Below are 23,804 nucleotides of genomic sequence, written 5' to 3' on the forward strand. Positions count from 1 at the left end.
GTAGACTGTAATTGCACTTTAAAAAGTTTCCAAAGTTGAAAGTTTCTAGACCTTTGCTTGTTTTCCTCTCATGTGTGTTATTGATTGGGATCTAAAATGCATGTAAAGCCTTACAAAGAATAAAGAACAAAGAGCTTTCTGATTGCGCCTCACGCCTCTGAAAACTTTGGAGGCTCCAGATTTGTGCGCGGTGTTGTTACCAAGGGAAGCAATCAGGAGGTTTCAGTCAATAACTTTCACAACGGTGCATCCTTCATTTGCACTTAGCAAAAAAGCTACAGGCACTTTGTGTTAAAGTGTGTGTGTGTGTGTGTGTGTGTGTGTGTGTGTGTGTGTGTGTGTGTGTGTGTGTGTGTGTGTGTGTGTGTGTGTGTGTGTGTGTGTGTGTGTGTGTGTGTGTGTGTGTGTGTGTGTGTGTCTGTCTGTCTGCCTGTGTGTGTCCGTTTGTGTGTGTGTTTGTGTGTGTGTGTGTGTGTGTCCGTGTGTCGGTTTGTGTCCATGTGTGTGTGTGTGTCTGTGTGTCTGTGTGTGTGTGTTTGTGTGCGCGGGCGTGTGTGTGGGCGTTTGTGTTCAGGGGGTATCCTTTATATCTTACAACACAAAGAAGAATAACCTTTGTAAAGGTTAGGTGCAGGTTATGTGCAGCGGTAGAAATAATGAGGTTTCCCTTTATTCTATGTGTAAATAATTGCATAACACTAACTACAACTATTATCCTTTAAATAATGACATCAATCAAGCAATCAAACCATGCATTTGAAAATAGCCTGCAGTAAATGTCAAAGTGTATTTATGTCAAATAAAAAGAAAACGTTGAGAATACATCGTCATGGTGTATCACAAATGGGGATAGATATAATGAGAGTATTATGATAGACAAGAAATAAACATGATTAAAATAAATCTACTAGCCTATAACATAAAGTAGGGTAATGACTGTTATTTGAAAGAAAAAAAAGTCCCTCAATAAAAGCACAGGAAGTACAATCTAGATGTAAATATGATATCCTGACAATGTAAAACAAATAGTAATGTCAAATGAATACGAGGGCGACTATCAAGTTTGCAGGGTGGACGTTGGAACGAGAGATCTCGCGTTAGCAGCTCTTCCGGGTAAACGAGAATTGGAAAAAGTTGCGCTTGTTTCTTTGGTCACAAAAATGAACACAAGAGACAGCGCTCCGTAAACAACCTCGCCGTTGCGATATGAAGGTAAATGACGAGAATATTCTGGCTATAGATCCCATAGCTGCACAGGTGTACAATCGATACGAATGTTAACTCACAGGGATCCAAAATAGTTAATGCTTTACAGTTTACATAGCTAAATGAGATTTCAGCTAGCTAGCAGGTAGCTGACATGAGTAGACCAAGCAGTAACGGTATGTTCCTAAACGTTTAGTAGTGCACGTCTGAGAACCAAGTACATGTTTGATATGCCAGATACGAATTTCAGATACAAAATTCACCAGTTGTTTTATAATACAATATTTTGAGTGGACGTTTCCAGTCCAGTTACCAGCTGTCCCCAAAGGCTGTTTACTGTATTGACAGTTCGCGCGGAAAATTCAATAGGACGTCCAGTCACAGCTGAGCCTAGTTACACATTAAACAGTGGGCTTTCATTTCACTACAGCAGGGGCGTTATTATCAAGCTTGGATTGATTGTGTCGATCATCCCGGCTATTAGTGGTTTGGGTAATATTGATTGGGTCTGTGTTTTCATTTTCCCTCAGGTGCTGCGGTAAGAGCAGTCAATGTTGGACATCATGCCGTCTCCACAAGTTCTCCAACCAGTTGTAAAGCTGAAGGTGGATGAGCTATACCTCACCTGGCTGAGTGACCCCTCCACACAGTCGGTGCTGAAGAATTACCTTTCTCTCATCAAGAGCGGACAATCCATCGATCTGGGCAATGTGGATGCAAGTGATTCTGTGTTGTTCAGTGAGAACAATAATGGGTCCAAGGGATCTCTCTGCCATAAGACCCATGCAGACCGGAGGACCACCTCGCTCGGTGCATCCTCCAGCCCCCCACCCAGTCCCACACTGCCCTCTGGCAGCAGCAGCAATGCCAGAGTAACAGGACCCAATGGCAGAGCTCTGCGGAAGTCGGTTAGCTCCAAAAAGGTACATCTACATAAACTATATCGCTTGATGAATTGGGTTAGTGTGAATATCTCTTGTTTGTCATGGCAACGGATTCATTATATTATTCTTTTAATTTAACTCCATACTGTCTTATATTTAAATTGCTCCATAACTATTCAGTTTCTGAACATGTTACATTTGAAGTACTAAGGCTGTTATGTAGAACCTTTTTAGCACATGTATTTGGTCCGAAACTGGCTGTGCTTTTGGTTATACAGTCAGTATGTATGTACTTATTAACAACTTTGTGTGTGGAAATGAAAATGAGTTAACGTCACTTTTATTTGCAGTGAGCTCAATCAGTTTTTTTTACATTATGATTAGGTGCAACAATGCAAACAATCACCACATTCCCCACATGTATTTCCAATTTTCTCACAATTGTTTTTTGCATCAAGTATGCATTATCTCTGGAGTATATCTGGATTGACTGGTTAAGATAATGGAGCTATTTCGAGTATAGAATGGTTTGAATGATCAACTTTAAACCAGCTGTTCTTAACTTTTATACAGCACCTATTACTTTATTAAATACATTAAACTGCTATTCATGATGTCACCTCTCCTTCACCTGAACACAACACCATCTACGCAAGGCTTTGATAGAGGTTTTCTTGACCTTTTGTACCCGATCAATTTAAGAGAGCATAGATTCCCTGGCAGAGTGGCCTTTCGATGGTGGGGTTTTGTTCCATAGACACTTGTCAATCATTTTAAACAAAATAATTCCTCTGGTGAAAAAGTTACAAAATCCAGGTGTAACTTTGCTAATTTCCTCAGGCTTATTTGCCTGCCAAGAGCTTGATTTCTTTTTTTTTTCATCCAAAAATAAACACAGGCAGCAATTTGATGTTTTGATCTCGTTTCGTGGGTGATTATTTCCCAACTCTGGCCACAAGGGGCTGCCGAGTATCTCATCACTGTATTGTCAGTGAAGAACTGCTTGACACGCTCCCATCGGCCTGGACTCTGGAGCCTCTCTGTCTGTTAGCATATGTAAAGGGACTTGTGGGCAATTACTACTGCAAATGTTTGGCACAATCCTGAGCAGCTAAATTCAGACTTTTTCACCGGCTCTAGAGTGCTGTGTTGCGTTTGTGTTGGTGATCCGTTTGGGCAGGGTTAAGCACGCTGTGGTCCCTATCTCTAGAGAGTAGTGCTATGTCGCTAGGAGGGGCTTCAATTATTTCCGAGCTCTGTTTACCATGAAACAATCAGAATCCTCTGTATACTTTGCTGTCCATTAGCAGCAGTTGCTTGAGGATCCACACCCCCTTTTCCAAGCTATGGAGTGCAGGGTAGAGGGGCATTGCTGAGTGGAGGTCATTGGTGAATGTGATGACATTGAAAGTGCAAGGCAGCTGGTGGCATGTGCTCTTAGACTCTGCACTTTCTACAAGTTGTTGATGTGTTGAGGGTAAGCGACCGGAGACTCCTAGCGGCTCACTGGTGGTTGCCATGTTCCCCATCAGTTCTAAACCCCACTTGAAAGTGGCCTAAAAGCCAGGAAGAAATATTTTGATGGCGAGGGACCAGTGTTCATTGTCTAAACTACTGTGGGATCGCAATGGAATTAGTCAAATATATGATCCAGTGTATCAACTCTTTTTTTCATATTAAGCAAACAAAGCCACAGGTATTTCTTTATGCAGAAACAAAACAATGGGCTGCAAGCCTGCCACAGAAAAAAATCCATTCTCATCTCTGTTTTTAGAATACTGCTATTTCACGACAGACATATGTTTGCAATGAATCCTGAACTCTCTCCCTCTATGATTAACGTCGGTCTTTGTGCGATCTTGCAATAGCTTTGACAGATGCGAGACAACTTTTTGATTTAAATATCTTTCTTCTCGGCTCATTACCTGATCTTTGGCCCCCCTTATTCTGATATGGCCAGTGTGGGGATTCTACTGTGCCATACCTAGGAGAATGTAGCAATGCCTGTGTCCTATTAGGTGTGGAGGATTGCGATCATCGGGTATAAAGAAGTGTGTCTATTTAAAGACGTCCAAGGAATTCCTGAATACAAACACATTCCTTGAAGGATTAGTGAAATATTCAATTAACGTCATGCTGATGCTTCCCCGGAACAGCTGGTCCAACTCGGACACCAGACACTGATATAGATAGCCTTGCTTCCCTTGTGTTGGCATTAGATACAGAGAATTGAGCCAGTGGGATGAGGTGTGGCAGAGCATTCATCCCCTGTGCAGTTCACCGTAGAACTACTCCCCTCAGATGTCACTCATTGTCTGAATATGTGGCATCTGATCATTCTCCCTTGCTGAACCAGAAACAGCCCCTAATGAAGCCTCAGCATTGAGCTCTGTCTGCTGTGTAGATCAACACCTATTATGACCTCTTTGTTATAATTGGAACAGGGCTCCGCAGACATTGAAGGCATAAGCTTTTCCGCCTCTAGTCATTTTTTTCTTTCTATTAAGTTATTCTATTAACTTGGTATTTGAGTAATAAATGCTACTTATCTAAGCCTTATTCCTGCTGCTTCCTGATTGAGTTATTTTGCTTGAAATCAAACTGCTGACGCCGATTTTCTATCCTGCTGTTTGGTATTAAAGATCTCATTCTGTTTCGACAACTGTCTTTTAATTCAACATGCCTCTGTCGGCATAGCAGCTTTGAAGATATTTCAAGCCGGAGTCAAAGATCATAACAATTGAGTGTCGACTGGGTGTTTTGAATTTAATACAAATATGTAATCTAAAATGTGTTTATTTGCACGTCAATGTATTAGAAACTGAGTGGTATATAGTATGTGTTAGTTGGTAACTTGGTATATTGCAGCCAACTGTTAAACCCATTACTGGTCATCCATAATCACTGCAGAATGACATCTTGAGGAGGCTGTCTTGCTTTTATGTATGGGAAACGGATGCCATTCAAGTTTATTTTGCTTTGAATAGCTGGTCACAACAGCAAAGATTGTGCAACTGTTGCTAGTAGTTATTCTGATGTTGATCTGGGTAATGAAACTGGATCACAAATGTTACTGGAGACAAATGTTTAATGTCAGGTGTGACTGCATTCCGTCTTGGAACACTATTGGAGAGTTCTGCATACTAGGTCCAAGTGATTTATGGTCCATCTGAGTAAGCAAGGTGGACAATTCAAAAGCTTGGTCTTGTACTGAATGTAGGGCAAGCTTTTCACTGCACATCTTGCCACTAAACGAAGGACGGTTAGAACTTAAAAAAAAAAAAAAAAAATGATTGCATTGTATGTCAAGAAACTATACTAAGCCTTAGAATAAAACAGTGGTTCAGCACTAATATTGCGGCATACATTTTCTTGTCTATTATTTTCTAACATTATTTTCTAACGACCATCTTCTTGGAGCTGATGTTGGTGCATTGTTTTGGTTGGGTTTGACAGTCAAGGCAACATTGACACTAGCTTATTGTAATCCAATCTCTGGCAGGATCTGGATGTGGTATTTAGTTCTTTGTTTCACAGCCAAAAGATAAAAGCTGCATCTTAAATGATTAAATGATAAATGATCTTAAATGACTGAGCTTGGTTGTAGCTCGGATTACTTTTCTCAGTGAACCCCTTGATCATCCGGGTTCTCCTCCTTGCATGCCAGCCAGCTGATCAGCACCCACATCACGAACAGCTTGTTGCTGCCCCTTTGCTTAGCTGTCCATCTTTGCTCGGAAAGCTGGCCATGGTCACGTCAATCCCCAAATCTCTGGCCCAGACATCCAACAATAGGGGATGGAGTGGGGCGAGAGACCTGGGCCTCACTAACGCACCAGTGTCATGTCCAGTGATCGCCTCCCCTCTCTGAGAAGGACTGTAAAACTCTGGTTCCCAGCTCAACAAAAAGTTTCTAATGCTCAAGCTGTATTCAGCAGAGCATGATCGCGGCAACACCTGCAACCTGTTTTGGCAGGTTCAGGAAAAGGCCCTGAGGAACCACTTTGGTTAGGTTTCGTTTACCCTTCAGTCTCCTGTTTAAGTTTCGGTTTGCTCTTCCAGCATGTACTGCTCTGTTTGACATCCGCTCCCCGTGGTCAGTGGTTGAAGCCCAACGCGGCCTTGAGTCCCTGCTCTGGGGTGTCCTTAAGTGATTCATTAAATTATGAAGTCATGTTTTGCCAATCCCACTGGTTACTTCATCATTATGTAACTTAATGAAAATCACAAGGATTGAGATTTGGTGTCTTGTGCGTGGCCAAAATGAACACCGGCCACCTGGACATGGCTGAGAGGCAGGTAAAGAGACAACATCCTAATTTTTTGACCATGGTGTGTGATTACATGAGAATACATGAATGGTGGGTCAGTCTCAAATCTGTTCGCATTGTACTCTGGTACAATGAACCATTTAAGGGCTATTCTTTCTTCCTGTTTCTGGTCCGAGATTGCTAGATAGACTCTGATGGGTCTGTGCTGAATTGGTTGAAGTTGATATTCACTGGAGCTGGCACTTTCCAAGGATACGCACTTCACAGAATCAAGTTTCATTCAGAACTACCTTGTGTCTGTGTGAGTGTGAGCATACCAGCTGATGATTATCTGAAACGTGATGAATCCTGCTGTTTAGCGGCGCAGGCTTCAGAGTCACTTTACTGCTGCGCAAACGCGTGCCGACGGCTCTATGTGATGCGTGGGGTTTATTCTGGCCCCGGTGCCCTCCCTTCACAGCTTGGTTTCAATTGACGGGCGTTGGGTGGACAACAAAAGGCAGACGGTGTAAAAAATATATAAAGAAGCCTTCACACAAAGTACTCGTCAAGCACGTGCGGTATCCTGTTTGGCGTGGGGGGGGGGCAACAGGAAGTGGATTTGGGCTGAAACCATCGGGTGCGCGGGAGCTCTGTGATCCTGTCTTCTAAAAATACTTGTCATTTAGGTGCTATGTGGCTCTCTATTTACGCCCACATGTTTACATCTCTTTTTAGCCAGCGACGGCGCGGCATTGACAGGCCCCGCTTTCAACCGCTCCGCCAGCTACGGCCCTCAACGCCTTCTTTATCTTTTTGTTTATTTGTGTACGGTGTGTTGACCTTGGTGCGCGCATCTGCGCGGCTTTTATTTTTAATTAGATGTGGGAGTATTTTAACAATAGGTCCTCCAGCCCGTGCACAGCCCCACATTGCTCACCTCCCAGCGCAGGTAACCCTATAGCTTTCATATCACCGCCTTTATGGGGAATTGATGTAATTGCTGACAGGCCTGTATGGCAGCTATGGGGAGCGGATGTTTGTTTGCGCCGCGACCAAAAGATACACGGTTGTTTCACCAGATCTGATTTCTTGGGTTGCCCAAACAGTGCTTGGTTCTGCTTTTAATAGGCATAGTCTGTTTTCAGCCATCATTCTATGAATTTGACACTCCTCCCCGCTGCACCGACTTGGCTCCTCCACCTATAATAAGACGTGGTATGTTTGGCAGCTCGGCCCAGCGAGAAGAATGGCAACACAAAGAAAGACCACCACCAGATGGGAAGCAGAAGACTGGGATCCAACTTGTCTGCTTTGTGTTGTACTTTGTCCCGCAATATTTTTCACTTTGCTTTGTGGTCAACAAGGAAAATGCAGTCACATCTCACATTGCAACACATACATACCTATTATTAATAGTCTTGATTGCGCCATGTTTAATCTTCGCCTTTGGCTTGGTTAAGAAAACAATGCTTAGCACATTGCCCTCAAGGCATCCATTAGGCGTTCCCACTTTCAACAATACTACCTAGACAATACTGGAAGTCCTGGAAGCATTGCATTGAATGTGAATGCTGTTTGACTGGGAAGCCGTTGAAATGTCGGTCTCTCAGGTGCGTCTAACCCCTTTCGAGGTGCGCGTCGTTGGCTGCATAATGCGTCAACCGGTTCATCACATTGAGCGTTCTTATATAACCTACTCGGGCTGTACGGAGGAATGCCAACCGCAAAGGGCAGGCGCACACGCCCTTTTCCTCACTCTCCCTCGCTCTCGTTTCCCTCACCGACACACTGTCCCCGCTTATCTCTGCAGTCACGTTGAGGCTGAGGCTGCCTGACCCACACAGTGTGCCCTGCTCGTGTTGTATATAGACCGGAGCCGAGCGGCAGGCAGAGCCGAGATTGTGTGGCCAGATCAGGACTGGGCGAGAGAGTAGGGGAGAGAGAGAGAGGGGGAGTGAGAGGGAGAGAGAGCACGGTGGGGGGTTGAGGAAGAGAGGGACAAACACGGCTGCAGCTGCTCTCTTCTGCATTAAGAGACACACTCCCTGACATAGGACCAGCAACGGGCCGTCAACAGACTGGAACTCGTCAGACTGGTGGCTAAGCAGACTGGGACTCGGTCGGACTTGGACTCGGTGGACTGGGACTCTGTAGACTGGGGTGCTCCGCAGACAGGTACGCGCCAGTCTGTGTCTCCCGCTGCGGGCCTCCTACCACTCACGGCCGGGACCCTGTGGCCACGGCCCTGTGTGCTCTGGAGGATACCACCAGGCCCGGCGTGCATGTGAGTGCCCGAGCGTCCACGGTCGTGTCAGGCGCCAGGATGAGGATGAAGGAGCTGTCTCTCCGCCAGGACCCGGACCTGCGGAAGGAGCTGGCGCTGCTGGCCCGGGGCTGTGACTTTGTCCTGCCCTCGCGCTTCAAGAAGAGGCTCCAAGCCTTTCACCAAGGACAGGCAGGTGTTTCAGCACGGCGTCGGTTCTGGGGGGGGCATGCAGTTGTGTGTGTGTACTGGTTGATGGGAACAGGACAAGTGGCATGGACTTTGAGGGGATATTCAGTGGTTGCTCACTCATTTGCAAATTTAGTCTCTGATATTGTTTCAAGTTAAAAAGTGAAAGTCTCTAAATTGTTCAACTTTAGAGGTAGAGAGTCATGGTAAGTGTGGGCTGTTATTGTGGCCTTTCTGTTGAGAATAAGCAATGCAATGTGCGCTGTGGTCGACCAAAAGCGTGTTAGGATATCACATGATGCCAGTGTATCACAAGGGCAGCAGATGTTGTTTCATCTGGTAAACATGTTGAAGCGCTTGGGAATGGAAACAGCTGAGGTTGTTTGTGATGCCCTGGTAAAACGGATCGGGCCCGTCGCAGACGCTGTGGTCCACCGGTTGGAGGATCTGGTTGAATGTCAGGTATTGGTCCAAGGGTAGGGCCCGACAAAGTGTCTGGGATGAGAGTGTCCTTGTGCAGCTGTTTGCTGTCTGACCGCTTTACTGTCCCCAATCAGGCAGTGCCGTTGTGAATGTGTGAAATATCGCAGGGGCTTAGCAGTTGTGCTCGGGAGCTCCGCTGGTGGTTAGCTCGGACTCGGAGGGAGACAGTGCTGGGGCCGGGGGGGAGGCCGGGCCGCAGGAGATGTCTATGTCCTTTTATAGCAATGCCCGATACCCATGCACACATGCACATATATATATACACACACACACACACACACACACACACGCGCACCCACTAACACACGCGCACCCACTAACACACACACACACTCGCGCTGTGGACAGACCTTTTATCAATCCGTGTTGCAGACAGTAGGGTGGAATGCCTCAGGAGGAAACGTTCATCCGTCGGAGTGTAACCCTTTTAACGCATACGGTTCCCTCTTGGCCAAATGAGATAAGATACGTCGTGGAGACACATGACACGCGGGACCATGTTCTGAAATGCGTCGTGTTAAACATGTCAGAGGGTTGGAACGACATGGGAAGGATGGGCAGGGCAGACACCGGACACACACGCAGTATCTTTTTATGAGGTTGATGCAGCGCTCCTTCAATGCCACCGCAGTTGACCTCTTGATGCAAAAGAATACTAAAACCACTTTGCCTGGAGGCCAACATACCTGTCTTCCAGAGGACTGCTGCTGCCTTCGGTCTCTGCGTGTGGAAAGTGACACGGTGTCGAGGCGGTGCCAAGGGGGATGCCATATCTCTGTAGTATGTGTGCAATGCCCAGTAGTGCTGCTTGAATCACACCGCTCTTGAATCAAATTGATCATGACAGGTCGGCCAGGGTCCCGGACGATGATGATGATGTCATTGTTGTTGGGAGTTTAAAGGAGAGGTCCTGGATACAGGGGTCGGTATGCTGCACATAACCAGAACCATTACGTACAAAGCTGTCCATTCGCCAGGTCTTATTGGTTTCGTGCACGTTCATGCACAGACACTCACCCACCCCTGTGCACCGTCTCTGACAAACATGGGTAATGTTATGTATGTCAGTTGTGGACCTTCAGGTTGACAGGGTTAATGCAGGATGGGAGGCCAGCAGATAGACACACCGTGCACAGCCTTGTCCCCCTGTTATGTCACCATTGACTTACCCCCCCCGGAGCACCCATACAGTTCAAACATTAAGCACATAGAGCCTTCTCTTTGCTTCTATCTCCTAAACTGTCACTGGCAACTGCTGCTTGCCTGTAATCAGGCTTTCAGTTTTAGAACTAGCCACGGTGGCCTCTATCTCTGTCTCTGTCTCTCTCTGTCTGTCTTTCAGTTTTGTGTTTTGGCTCGTCCTTGGATACAGATATATCGTGATTGATGTTGTTTGTTTTGCGATTCAGATGAGCTGTATAAATACCTACACAGCAATCCAAGGACGTTCGGTCTAAATTGACTTCAGTAACCCTGTTTGTCGATGAGACGGATAAGGATTTATTGGAAGATCAATTCAATTACAAAAGCAAAAGTCATTACAACAGCTCCTGTTTACGTTTCCACATGCATGAATACCCCTTGTCTTCCAGTGCCCTCTCTGAGGGGCTTGTATTCAGAGATATATATTCCATTATCTTTCCCCTGTCGCGTCGAAGAGTACCGCCATTCATGGGTAACAGACGGGCTCTTCAACAGAGGCCAACGATGATAATTAAATGAGGCCCAGTCAACTGATGCGCTGCTGACATGTCCTCACGTGAAAGCCACTAAAGATAAACAAATAACGGGCAATCAGTGATGTTGAATAATCGCCAATTTGCAAGGTGATCCTCATGGGCCGCCGTCCATCTCCCCTGAAGGTGTGAGCGTTGCTCTCGTGACCCGCCGCAGCTAACCCAGCTCATCCGTGTTTACCCCCGTGTGTTCCCCAGGCGCAGGTGAAGGCGCCGCCGCCCGTCGCCCCGGTGCTGAGTGAAAGCATTCCAAAGTTCTACTTCCCACTGGGCCGGCCCCAGGCCAACCTCAACGTCGACGGCCTCATTTCCAAGGTCGAGACAATATTTGCCCAGTTCCCCGGTGAAAGGGCCAGCATTGAGGACATGGGGCAGGTCGCCAAGGTGAGTCCGCCGTGCGGCTCGGTCGGCTACGACGCCCGCCAACCCGGCCTCATTGTTTGCATTAGCGCCATTAGCCCGCCGCTGCCGCCGCAACCGGGGCTCCCTTCCATTTTGAATGCACAAATATTAGCTCTCTCTCTGTGAGCGATGACCCGAGGGGAACGGTCGGAGGGGGTGAGAAACGGCCCCCATGGGCCTGATGGCCACCAGTAGGGCTTGTTGTGGCTGCGCTTTCCTCTTGTCTGCTCTGACACATTGGCTTCTTTCAGGGATTCTTACAGCACAATTTGTTTTACTATGTTTCTCTTTCTCCCTCCCTCCCCCCACCCCCAGGCCTGCGAGTGTCCCCTCTTCTGGAAAGTGCCATTGTTCAACGCGGCCGGAGGCGACAGGACGGGCTCGGTGTCGGTGCACAAGTTCGTGGCCATGTGGAGAAAGTAAGACAAAGGCCCCCTGTCAGGCTCCGGGCCCGGCCCTGTCCCGTCCAATCAGTGGACTCCCAGCACCAGCATGACTCTCTGTTCTGTCTCGATGCCGTGGCCTGTCTCTTTTCATTGAGAACAAAAACAAGATGGCAACAATTGCCAAGGCAAACCCCCCCCCCTCTCCTCTCCCCCTCGGCAGGCCAGGGTGAATAGTGTTTGTTTATGTGTATGTAGAAGACAATCCATTCTCTTTTTGTGTGCGTGACGTGACGAGACGGAGGCCTCTTGTTATATGGCCTTGTGCGCTGGACTCTGAGCTGCCTGGGCGGTGTACTATATGTATGCCGGTGTATTAATGTTGGAGTCTCCAGGGAGCCTGAGCAGTCTGGTCCTTTTAGGAGTGCTGCTCATAAGCGGAGCGGTCCATTGGACTCTGGCACCGTTTCAACACGGGCATTAACGGCCTCGCTCCATAACCACACCGGTGGCGAGTCAGAATCCTAATTTCCGAATGCATCAGGCCTCGGCCGACCCTTTTGAGGGGAACAGGTTGAGACTCGTGTTCCTGAATTGAGAAAGGGCTCGAGAAGGTGAACAGGAGTGAGTGAGCGTGTGAGGCAGCGTGTGTGTGTGTGTGTGTGTGTGTGAGTGAGAGAGGGAAAGAGAGCACGAGTAAAGCGGCCACCATCTGTTCTCCCTCCCCAGAACTCTTCAGACCTGTCACGACGCCGCCGCAAAATTTGTGCACCTCTTGGCCAGGCCTGGCTGCAATTACCTGGAACAAGAGGACCTTATTCCATTCCTGCAGGTAGGGGCGAGCGGCAGGGGAGAGGGGGGAGCTTGGCATCACAGGACGACTGTACTGGGCTGAATCATCTGAGGGCAGAAAGTAGCGCATATTCTTTGGACCGCCCTGAAGAGCTGGCGGACTTTTCGAAGGGCCGGTCTGGAGGTTTGGGTATTTGTGGAGACGGGTGGCCAATTAAGTACTGTAAGCTGTATGTGTGGGGAGGGTTTCCTAAACTGAATATTTATAGTCATCAAAATTAAACGGTGGGCGAACTCTGACATCCAACGACGCCTACGCAACGTTTGCAGTATAATTTGCGTAAAGCGGCATCGCAAACCCCTTTTTAGAGAGAGGGAAACAGCAACGTAATCCACTTGCTGGAATTGCCATGTTAGCCGTTTAAAACGAGGTGTCGGTCATCATGTTGATTCGCCGGTTCGGAGCCCACGCTACACCTGATTCGTTTGGTACTGCGGGGCCCGGGAGCGCCTCCCGTTAGCACGCCGGCCGCTATGTCGTCTGGCGCGGCGGCGTTTAATTTGTACCGCGGCCCCGCTGCAAACCGCTTGTGACTGTTGTGATGAATGAAAGGCGGATTGCGGTGGAGTAGATGTGACTGTCCCTGCCTGTTTCCGCCGTCGCTGATTTATGTGCTTTTCTATGATTTAATTTCTCCCAGGAAGAGTCAAAGAGGCACGACGGCCAAAATAAGGCCTTTTTAATTTCATTGCCGCCTGCGCGTTTATGTCAACATTTCAATCCCACTGCAGAAAATAAATAAGATTTGTGTGCGTGTGTGTGTGTGTGTGTGTGTGTGTGTGTGTGTGTGTGTGTGTGTGTGTGTGTGTGTGTGTGTGTGTGTGTGTGTGTGTGTGTGTGTGTGTGTGTGTGTGTGTGTGTGTGTGTGTGTGCGCGCGCGTAAATGCTTTGTTTCAGAAGTGGCCCCACTTTTCATCACAAGTGTAATTCATTTGTGATGCAGCATCACCACATGAAAGATGAGGGTTCATGGCAAGAGGAGGAGCGCTGGCTCAGTCTTCCCACAGCTCTGCCCAGGCACTCTGAAGGGGTCATTTCAACCCCCCCCCTGCTGGGCTTTCCCGCCATCAAAACCCAACATTAAGAATTTGATGGCCTCTTACCTCAGGCCTCTTCTGACAGCAGCCAGATGCATAGCAGATAGAATCGTAGATTTATGCCATGATGGTTCACTACTAGTCAAACGCGAATGAAAACAATGTCTGTCCAGCTACTCAATGCAACGTGGACAGCTGCAGCGATGCGTTACTCCGTTCTTTCTCCTCAAAGAACGGACCACAAAGTGCTCGACCAGATGTATAGGTTTATTGCTGGCGAGTGGTCAGTGCCGGTTGCCATAGAGACGGCAGGACTCGGATTGACTTTTTCTCTTGTTGCCTACAGGATGTGGTGGACTCTCACTCAGGCCTGAACTTTCTGAAGGAGGCCTCCGAATTTCACACACGCTACATTACCACGGTGAGGCAATGCCACTCTGACCAAAAGCACAGATCTTTTCTCAAGCCCAAACCTCAGGGCCTGTCTAAACAACACAGCCCGCTACATGCGCTCATTTAAAAACAGCACCATGTTGTTGTTTTTTTTGGGTCGCACTACAAATGTGAAGCGAAATTATCATTCTGTGCCCTTTGGGCTTTCGCAATGAGTCCTCATTTTACACATACCAAATACACTCTGCCTGGAGAACTGCAGTACGTAGGGTGGTTTTACCTGGCTACTAACTGTCTCTCTGATCTCACTGGCAGGTCATCCAGAGGATATTCTACAATGTGAACCGGTCTTGGACTGGCAGGATCACATGCTCAGAGCTGAGGAAAAGCAACCTTCTTCAGGTGAGGTTTCACAGTAGTTTCACAATAAAAGCCTGTTCATGCATTTTTTTATTCTTTATTTGTGCCATTGCCAATTTAGGGTGCTGTCACACCTGATTTGCCTGGTACATTTGAAGCAAACCCTGACGAGTACCCTGGTGTGCTCAATAACGGGGTATTCTGCCCGCTTCCAAGTGAGCGGGATCCGACCCAAATATTGGAAGTAAAAAAACGAAACCATTGTGAGATCAGTCGTTGCAAACTGGAAATAATAGACCAATTCAAGATTAAAATAACTCATCCCAGACCTGGTTCAATAAGGAAGCATTCGCTTGTGTTCAGTCGCAAAAACACTGACTTTTTTTAATTATTCAGTTCGGACCGATTAGTGGTTTACAATCTTTGGTTTGCCGACAAAGTCCAGTGTGAGCGCTCACCGAATCAAACTTCACCTCTGAATCAGACCGAGTTCACTGAGCTAGAAGCGTGAAAGCGCCCTTTGAATCAACAAAGCGTTTTGCTCTGTTTCAACGGAAGCTAAACTCATTGAAAGGGGGAGAAAGAGTCTGGGCTGAAAGGTGTGTCTTTCTTTCTTTCCGACGGCCGCAGAACGTGGCCTTGCTGGACCAGGTGGACAACATCAACCAGCTGACCGAGTTCTTCTCCTACGAACACTTCTACGTCATCTACTGCAAGTTCTGGGAGCTGGACACGGATCACGACCTCTTCATCGACCAGAGAGACCTGGCCCGTCACAACGACCAGAGTACGTACCCGCCTGGTTCATGCTGAACCCCACACATGCACTCACCCAGCACCGCCTCGTCACCGTCCTCCTCATCTGTATCCGCCAGTCAACCCTTGTGTCAGCAGAGTAGTGGAGTACAGTACCGTGCTTTCAAAAGGGGTACCTTGTTGAACACATGCTCAGCATGCAGGCTCCGAAATATATCTGTACATGCCAGGCGCGTTTTATCGTCCCAGCTTCTATTCACCGCGTTTCAATTCTCATGCAAGATTACTTTAATCTCCCCGTTGATTGTCAGATCATTATTAATCTAGTCGTGTTTCGTTTTCCTGAACCCTATTATTATGATTGCTTTACAGTCTGCCTCATATTTCTTTGGACCACATTTGACTCGGTTCTGATTAATCTAATCTCATGATTGATGTGCAATCACGACTAATCTAATGATTTGTAAATTCACTTTCAACTCATCATTTATTTATCTGTATTTGTTCAACTTCTTATGAGGATTATTAATAGTAGTGGTATTAGTATTATTGTCAGTCCGCCTACATGGGCCCCTACTGCACTCCTAGGCATTCCTTGAAGTTAGTTTGTCTTCTCTGGACTCCTTACTCTGGGTTGTGGGGAAGTTTTCCCCCTTACTCCCTGGGAGCCTAGCTTTAGGGGGTGTCATCGAGGGATGGCCCGGGAGGCCCTGTGAGACTGTAATTATGATGAAAGGCGATACACATCGACTTCACTTGACGGTCATTCCATTTCCAGTCCTGGCACACACACACACACGGCTAAAATACTAAGTCGCAATAAATTACAAAAATTGTTTTCACGTCTCTCAGTCTTCTACACTCTCACGGGGGTTGGGAAACCTTCCCTAGATGACCACACATGCATACACACGCCATATGTTCCTAGTTGATGCTCGGAGCGACTCGGGGGGGAAATGAGACGCAAGATCAATAGGAGAGCGGCACACACACTCTACAGTGACGCAGTGTCTGGAACGGTTACCACCGCCGTAGCCGGGTGGGATGGTCCGAGGATTTATGGTATCCCCCAGATCACACACAGACACACACACACACACACACTCTTCTGCGTCCCGCTGATCAGGATTTACGGTCTGCATGGATGGATTAAATGCAATGTGAAATGGCTGAAGGGGAATCGGAGCAGTGCTGTGTCTGTAAGAGAAATGTGTTTAACTGCTTGTCATAAATGTTCTCTGTGTGTGTGTGTGTGCGTGTGCGTGCGCGTGTGTGTGTGCTTTTTGTTTCTAGCCATCTCCAACAAGATGATTGAGAGAATATTCTCGGGAACCGTAACAAGGTATGTGTTTTTCATAAAGGCTTGGCTTTGTGCACATGTGCTTTTGACAAATGAAGTCACTTCTTTTGTCGGCCTGTATATTGCGCTGGACTCGAGCGTTAACCCTCTGAGGTCTATGATGTCGCCGGGGACATACAATGATGTACCGCCAGGATGTTTACGTCAACCTAACTGTCAATTCCCTCCACGCATAGACTGACGGTTGATATAATCGTACAAATTTGACATGGATTATCGCTATTGACTACAATTATATTCCAGGAGATGGCATTGGCTTCCTTCTGTCAGTATATAACTTCTTTCAATCAGTTCAGAAAGAAGTGCCAGATCGTGCAGACCTGCGTCTGCACAGATTCACTAAAGGCCAATGCACTGCAGTGTTTTGCATCAAGTGGTTATGGACAACCAATACAAACAGTTGGTTGAAAGGTTTCTCCTTTCCTGCAGGCTCAATGCGATCCATTCTCCAACATTTTTTAAATGGAAATGCATTTGATCGATTCAAAACTGAATGTTCAGAATTCTGTATTTTTCATGTGTGTTGAATCAGTATCTCAATGACGAAATAATGTCCCGGCAATATAGACGAGGTTGTGCTTAAAGAAAGCAATTCAGCTTCGATGTGGTTAATATCTTTCAATGCCGAATAATATACACCTGAAAGGGTAAAGTATAGCAGAATGGCCAAACTAGAGGGCGGGGTTACCTTTCAGAGGAGCATGTAGAGAGCTGATCATTAGTGAGGTGAATGTTAGTTTTTTTTTCCCGCAACATAGTATGCTAAGGCTCAGCCCACATAGTACACAGACCCATGACTCCCAGGGTTCCCACTGCTCCAGACATGTGAACGTACCGCTTTGTCTTGAAACACCTGTGCAATTAGCGGCGTAAGACTTTTGATACTGGCCCCACACTGTGCTCATTGATGCCCGCTGTTCCAATCGCATGCTCTCCGAGACTCCAGGGGGCGCCGTTCCATTAGCAGCGCCGGTCAACCAATCAAAGGGGGTCTCCCCTGAGCAGGGAGATCCCGGCGTTCCACAAACACAAATTCTCCTTGGGGCGAGCTCCAAATGAATGGCTGTTCAAAGATTGTCCCTAACAACAGGATAGATCCGGGACTTGTTTCATCTACCTTTTGTGGAGAACAATGGGCGCCTGTTTGGCAATTGCGAGTGAAAAAATCGCGAGCATGAGAAAGGTGTTGTGCTTTTGATCATTTCACGTGTGATGTGGTACATAAAAATAAGTAGGCTGTAAACTGTCCTTGAGCCAAAATAATTGTACTGTAGCCCACGCAGGGGATCCACACGAAACGCAGCGTTGGTCAGCAGGGGTTCAGGGGGACCGTCGGGAGATTGCCTTCAGCCACAGCGACATCATTTACTCCTGCTGCTTTGGAGGATAATTTATATTGAGTCTTGTTTGTCTTGGGCAATCCAATGTTCTGGGCGATTGTGTCTCTGGGACTTCCGACGATGGTGTCTTTAACTCAGTCATCTCAGCAGTGTTGGTGAACTTGCTACCAGAAACGGATGATTAAAAAAAAACAGCACAGTAGGTTTTAGGGCGGGCTGGAGGAGAGGAGTTGGCCCACCTTGCAGAGAAGAAGTGATGGTGATGGATGAGGCCCAGTCTGTTTTAAAGGGACCAGTGCTGACCCCTGTGTGTGCTGTCCGTGCCACCCCCCCCCCCCCCCCCCCCCCCAGGGACAGGCGTGTGCACAGGGAGGGCCGCATGAGCTACGCCGACTATGTGTGGTTCATCATCTCCGAGGAGGACAAGAAGACGGACACCAGGTGGACAGACACACACACACACACACACACACACACACACACACACACACACACACACACACACACACACACACACACACACACACACACACACACACACACACACACACACACACACCTCTGAAGCATCTTTAAATGTGTCATGCAATTGGGATTACATTTAAATGATAACAATGGTGGTCAAGTGAGTGAATCGAAGTGAAGCACGGCACTGCCTGTACCTCTTGGTCCATGCTTGGACTAAGAGGGTACCGTTGGTCATCAGTGAGTCCGGTTCGATTGACCTCCTGTTCCCCGTGTCCCCCCCCCCCCCCCTCCAGCATGGAGTACTGGTTCCGCTGCATGGACCTGGACGGGGACGGGGTGCTCAGTATGTACGAGCTGGAGTTCTTCTACGAGGAGCAGTGCCTGAAGCTGGAGGCGCTGGGCGTGGAGCCGCTGCCCTTCGAGGACTGCCTCTGCCAGATGCTGGACCTGGTCAAGCCCGAGGCCGAAGGTCAGTCAGCCCCTCCGCCCCCCACTATCCTAGTTAACTGTGTTGCATACAGGGAATGGGTTAACCCAGTGATTGTTAAGGGCTGATTATGGTCCTGCGTTCACGCATCGCATGGGGGTTATGGACCCCTTACGTCCTTGCGGACCCTCCTTGCGTCCACCGCAAGCGCCTGACGTGCGCCTCCCAAAAATGGTAACCTTCCGTCGAGGTGACGCAGCAGCAAGGGCTGTGATTGGTCCACTTACTAAAACCTGCCGCAGAACCATTAAGGTTCACGACTGTGTCGAAGCGTTGCGTTGCGTGAACATGGAACCATAATCAGCCCTTTAGTGCTTGGCCGCTTCTATGAACATCCTTACTGTACTGACAGCGATATAATGTTTCCCCTTCTTATGACAAATGTACTTACTGTGAGTTGCTTTGGATAAAAGCTTCTGATAAATACCCTTAATGTAAATGTACTAAATTATTATGGACAGTAGACTACGGTTAGCCATCTCATTCCAAGATGTTTTTGTGTGTGGGTGTAAAAAAATATCCCTCACACTAAATTTTTCCGACTCCTCCGAACTAAACAAGCGGCGTCTCTTCGGAGCTGTCATTTTCTTAAATGAGCCGCAGCAATGTTTCAAATGAGCTCCTAACGCTGCCCTCTTCCGATTGGCCCCTGGTGAATCCCGCTCAGGGTCTCAACCAGGTCGGCGCCATCTCAGACCATTGTGGGCGTTCGAGCCCGCTCTCTACACACGGTCAACTTGCAGTAAGCATGCCTCGTGTTTCAATTCAAACACAGGTCGTGCCGCGGTTAGAGCCACTGCCTCTCACTCGGAGAGTGTGTGTGTGTGTGTGTGTGTGTGTGTGTGTGTGTGTGTGTGTGTGAGTTGGAGGCGGAACGGGAGAGAGATGAGCAGAGTTACGAAATAGCAGGCGGCTGGCACGGCACGAAATGTTATTTCAAATAGCACATTTTAATCTGATCGGTTAACCGGTTGGCTAATGAGGCTCGGTGGTCGGTCAAGAATATTTTACATTTTCGCCATCCCTAGTAGCAGACGTGCGTGTCCAGACCGTAGACAGTGAAAGAAAATGTGGGCTCGGTGTTGGGTGAGGTCACCCGTTCTATGGAGATGAATAAGCCACTGAGATCCTCACCGAGAATCGGCGTTGTATCACGAGAATAAAATCACTCTTTTTTCCCCCGTTGACTCAGAATGGTGGCAGGTCATTCTGCATCCAACCACCACAGGCCCCCTATAGGCCTATAGAGGAACTACACCTTAGCCCCTAGTAACACCATGGCACGGCTGCCACTTCCCAAAGCTCCCACTCTGACGTAGGACTCTGCATTATCCCATGCGGAAAGTTGTAGTCACGGTAACCGCACCATCAGCGGCCCGTCCTCCAAATTAAGCAGGGGGTGACGGGGGACGACTGTGGCAGGAATTTGACCCTGAGGGAAATGTCTGGCACGCCATACCAGCTGACCTTTTCCAGCGTGTAACCGGAGATGGAAGCATTTAGTTATTCCCTTTTAAACCGTGACGGGGAGCAGCGGCGGGGCCTTGTGTCTTAAGTCACCGTCTTCTCTCCTCCCCCCCCTCCCCCCCTCCCCCCCCCCCCCCCCCCCCTCCCCAGGTCACATCACGCTGCGGGACCTGAAGAGGTGCAAGATGGGCCACGTCTTCTTCGACACCTTCTTCAACGTGGAGAAGTACCTGTACCACGAGCAGAGGGACCCGTTCTCTGTGGTGAGGGTAAGACCGGGGCCGTGTGTCATCATAACGTATGCTCAATGTCTTCCCCATGGGAGATGTGTGTGACTCCGGTTGGGGAGGTTAAAGGTGACCTAATATGCCACCGGCTCAACACGCTCACACCTGGTGGTATAATATGTCACCTTTAAGTCTGCGTATAACCCACCCTACTATGCCAGGAGCTATGCTATTTTGGACAGCATTCTTCCCTTGTTATAAAGGTAATGGTGTGTGTGTGTGTGTGTGTGTGTGTGTGTGTGTGTGTGTGTGTGTGTGTGTGTGTGTGTGTGTGTGTGTGTGTGTGTGTGTGTGTGTGTGTGTGTGTGTGTGTGTGTGTGTGTGTGGTGTAAGGAGTTGGAGACGGAGGGCCAGGAGATGTCCGACTGGGAGAAGTACGCGGCTGAGGAGTACGACCACCTGGTGGCCGAGGAAACCGGCGACCAGTGCAATGAATCGTAAGGACGGCCCTCCCCTCAGTCTCCACAGTGGAGTTCTTCAAGAGATTGGACACATGATTCAATTAGAATACGTCCTAAATTAACTTTCCATTGAACAGATGGCACGAAAATAAGAGTGGCGCTTGCTGACATGTGAGGCACGGCATGCTGCGGCTTGGCCGTACCCCCCCCCCCCCCCCCCCCCCCCCCCCAACAACTCTCTCTCACTCCCTCACTCTCACAATTAAAGTATGACACACGCACACACCAACTACAACATCTCTCTTTTTATATCTCACTCATTCACTCTCCCTCACTCACGAAAAAAAGGGAGGAAAATATTTTAAGGTTTTAACATTAATAACACTTGGCAAATAATAATTGAGCGAAAACCCAGTGGAAATGTAATTGAATACACGTCTTTCTAAATGCCAGGGCATACGCCGCATAGACATCTTAAATGTTGTCTCAAATTCGACCCTTCCGATTTGCCACACTAGAATACATATGTTTAGCTAGACAGGGAATGCGTGTGTTCTGTCGTACATGGAACACAGGATACATTTTGCCAAGGCATGCCGGATGAGTGTTGACAGGCACGCTGTGTTGTGGCAGTTCTTTCAGGGCTTGACCGCTAAAGACAGGGGTCTAAGGCAGGCCAGGTAAGACCTTCAGGGCCACCACGGAGGCCTCAGCTCCCAGCCCCCCACCCCACACACCTTTTCACCTGCAGATAGCCTACTCCAGCCCCGAGCCCCCACCCATTGTAAACCCCGCACTCCCCCCCCCCCCCCCCCCCCTCCAAAGTCAGCCAGAGCATCAGGGTTTAAACCCGCACTGTGGGACTCCTCTACGGCGGCTATTTACATCATTACAACAAGATCTGTACATGGAAGTCTGAAATGTAGCAATCCATCCAGGGAATTCTTCTCTGTCAATCGTTGTATTCCGGTCCACTTTTCCCCCACTTATATAGTTATAACTGTAGCTACAACACGGGCCACTAGAGGCTGCTAATGGGAAAACCATCATAGTGCAGGTTTAAGTGTGTACCGGGGCCTCATTGGCGCCTATGGAGTCCTAGACCACATTGCTCTGGCTGGCCCTTTTGCCTGCGCCGGCTGAATTTGTACTCCCTATCGTTTGAACCCTGGTGTCCCTTTGAACCCTTCCTCACCCTGTTTTTACACCCTGGTGTTCTTCCAACGTAATCTTCCTTTGGTTTTTACTTCAGTGCCTTTATGTTACGAATCACTGAGGCTCTTCCTGGCCCTGGTGCCTGACCCCCCCCCCCCCCCCCCCCCATTCGTCCCCTGCAGGTACGAGAACCCCCTGAGTCCCTTAGGCCAGCACATCTCCACCGAGCTGGGCCTGAGGGCAAAGAAACACTTTTTTGAGTTCCCCACCGCGCCCTGCAACCTGGACCTGGGGGATTACAAGTATGAGGAGGACTTTGAATGAAGCCGGTCCTCAACGGCTCCCCCCTCCTGCTCCAGGCCGGGGCCCCCTTGAGGGCCAAGGACCGGACAAGCCTTCAGTGTGTGTGTGTGTGTGTGTGTGTGTGTGTGAACGGCCTTAGGGTGGAAACTGCCCAGACCGGCAAGCCATAGGAGACGACTCCACGACCTATTCACTACAGCCAGTGCCAACGCCCCCCCACAGGAAGACCGATGCGTCCGAGGCTCATCAAGAGGCTCCACTACGGAGACCAGCAGTCAGCGGTCACCGGCTGGCACACCACCCCTTCACTGTGAGCGCCCTGCCCCTTGAAACGCATTGGATCACTTGAAAGCGTACCGCGTTTCATTCAACGCAGCTTGTCTGGCATTCAGTATTGGAGCTAAGCGGCTAATGGGACATTCCAGGGAACCATCAACTTCAACCACTGCAACTGTTGGGGGTTACTGCAGCGGAAAATAACACGAAAATGCTAAATCAGCCAAGATTTGACCTACTGTGTACAGTTGTGTGTGTGTGTGTGTGTGTCTATGCGTTTTTGTTTGTTGTAAGGTGGCCATTGGTAAACATACAGTACCTGTATGTAAGGTGAAGGATTTGGTGCGAGAAAAATGAAGTGATAAATTATATTTATAAATGGGTGTAAATATTTCTGTGTTTGCTGTGCTGTATACGAGTTGGGGGAAATGTCTCATGAATACTGTTTTATATCTAAGAGAAAAAATACCTTTTAAATGTATTTCAATAGAGTGAAGAATCCTTTTTAACTTGTTTTTCTTCAAATAAAACTAAGTCTATTTATTGGTATCGAGTTAATGTTGGTTTATAAGATAAAGTTGCTGTAGGCAAGAGTAAACGGTAGGGACATCGGGGATCGAACCCTGTACCTTTCAGCTGGGAGTTCTTTGCATATATGGATATAAATTGAGGCACTTGAGAGTTGGTTAAAAAATACAAGCATGTAGAAAAACGGAATCCGGCTGTGAGTTTATTTACACATAAATACTGTATTTTATAAACCAAGCAGATGGAGAGAGCTCATTTCCAAATCCCTCATGGACCTTTATGGACCATCAGTAGAGAAGTGTTCAAATGTTCTGTGTTAAATTACCCAAAAGTCAGGAGAAAACCTCCCAGATGAGGTTTTTAGAAGCTTCTCCTCATCGTCATCCGGTCGCGGGGGGAGTAGCTCAAGCAGGGGGCCCCAGACTTCCCTTTCCCGGGCCACATTGACCAGCTCTGACGGGGGGATCCCGAGGCGTTCCCAGGCCAGTGTTGAGATATAATCTCTCCACCTAGTCCTGGGTCTTCCCCGAGGTC

The 23,804-nt window shown here is 48.1% G+C and overlaps 1 protein-coding gene across 3 annotated transcripts; it reads left to right on the plus strand.

Moving 5' to 3' along the window:
• Positions 1 to 1,115: 1,115 nt before the first annotated feature.
• On the plus strand, positions 1,116 to 23,289 carry ppp2r3b (protein phosphatase 2, regulatory subunit B'', beta). Of its 3 annotated transcripts, none has more exons than XM_030343527.1 (14): positions 1,116 to 1,212; positions 1,737 to 2,129; positions 11,213 to 11,398; positions 11,732 to 11,835; positions 12,529 to 12,631; positions 14,036 to 14,110; positions 14,398 to 14,484; positions 15,073 to 15,229; positions 16,492 to 16,540; positions 18,250 to 18,339; positions 18,660 to 18,835; positions 20,471 to 20,589; positions 20,941 to 21,044; positions 22,346 to 23,289. In XM_030343527.1, exons 2-14 carry the CDS (start codon positions 1,758 to 1,760, stop codon positions 22,485 to 22,487), a joined length of 1,764 nt encoding a protein of 587 aa, XP_030199387.1. In that variant the 5' UTR covers positions 1,116 to 1,212; positions 1,737 to 1,757; the 3' UTR covers positions 22,488 to 23,289. The 3 variants fall into 3 exon arrangements, with proteins under 3 accessions (XP_030199387.1, XP_030199389.1, XP_030199390.1); XM_030343529.1 differs by having other exon boundaries at positions 20,471 to 20,583; XM_030343530.1 differs by lacking the exons at positions 1,116 to 1,212; positions 1,737 to 2,129 and adding an exon at positions 8,010 to 8,798.
• The last annotated feature ends 515 nt before the right edge of the window (positions 23,290 to 23,804 follow it).

This window comes from Gadus morhua, chromosome 20, assembly GCF_902167405.1.
Source record: "Gadus morhua chromosome 20, gadMor3.0, whole genome shotgun sequence".
NCBI lineage: Eukaryota > Metazoa > Chordata > Actinopteri > Gadiformes > Gadidae > Gadus > Gadus morhua.

Coding starts and splice junctions, on each gene's coding strand:
- ppp2r3b (XM_030343527.1), top strand. CDS start 1,758: ATGTTGGACATCATGCCGTCTCCACAAGTTCTCCAACCAGTTGTAAAG. Junction 2,130..11,212: donor AGTCGGTTAGCTCCAAAAAG/GTACATCTACAT, acceptor TGTGTTCCCCAG/GCGCAGGTGAAGGCGCCGCC. Junction 12,632..14,035: donor ACCTTATTCCATTCCTGCAG/GTAGGGGCGAGC, acceptor TGTTGCCTACAG/GATGTGGTGGACTCTCACTC.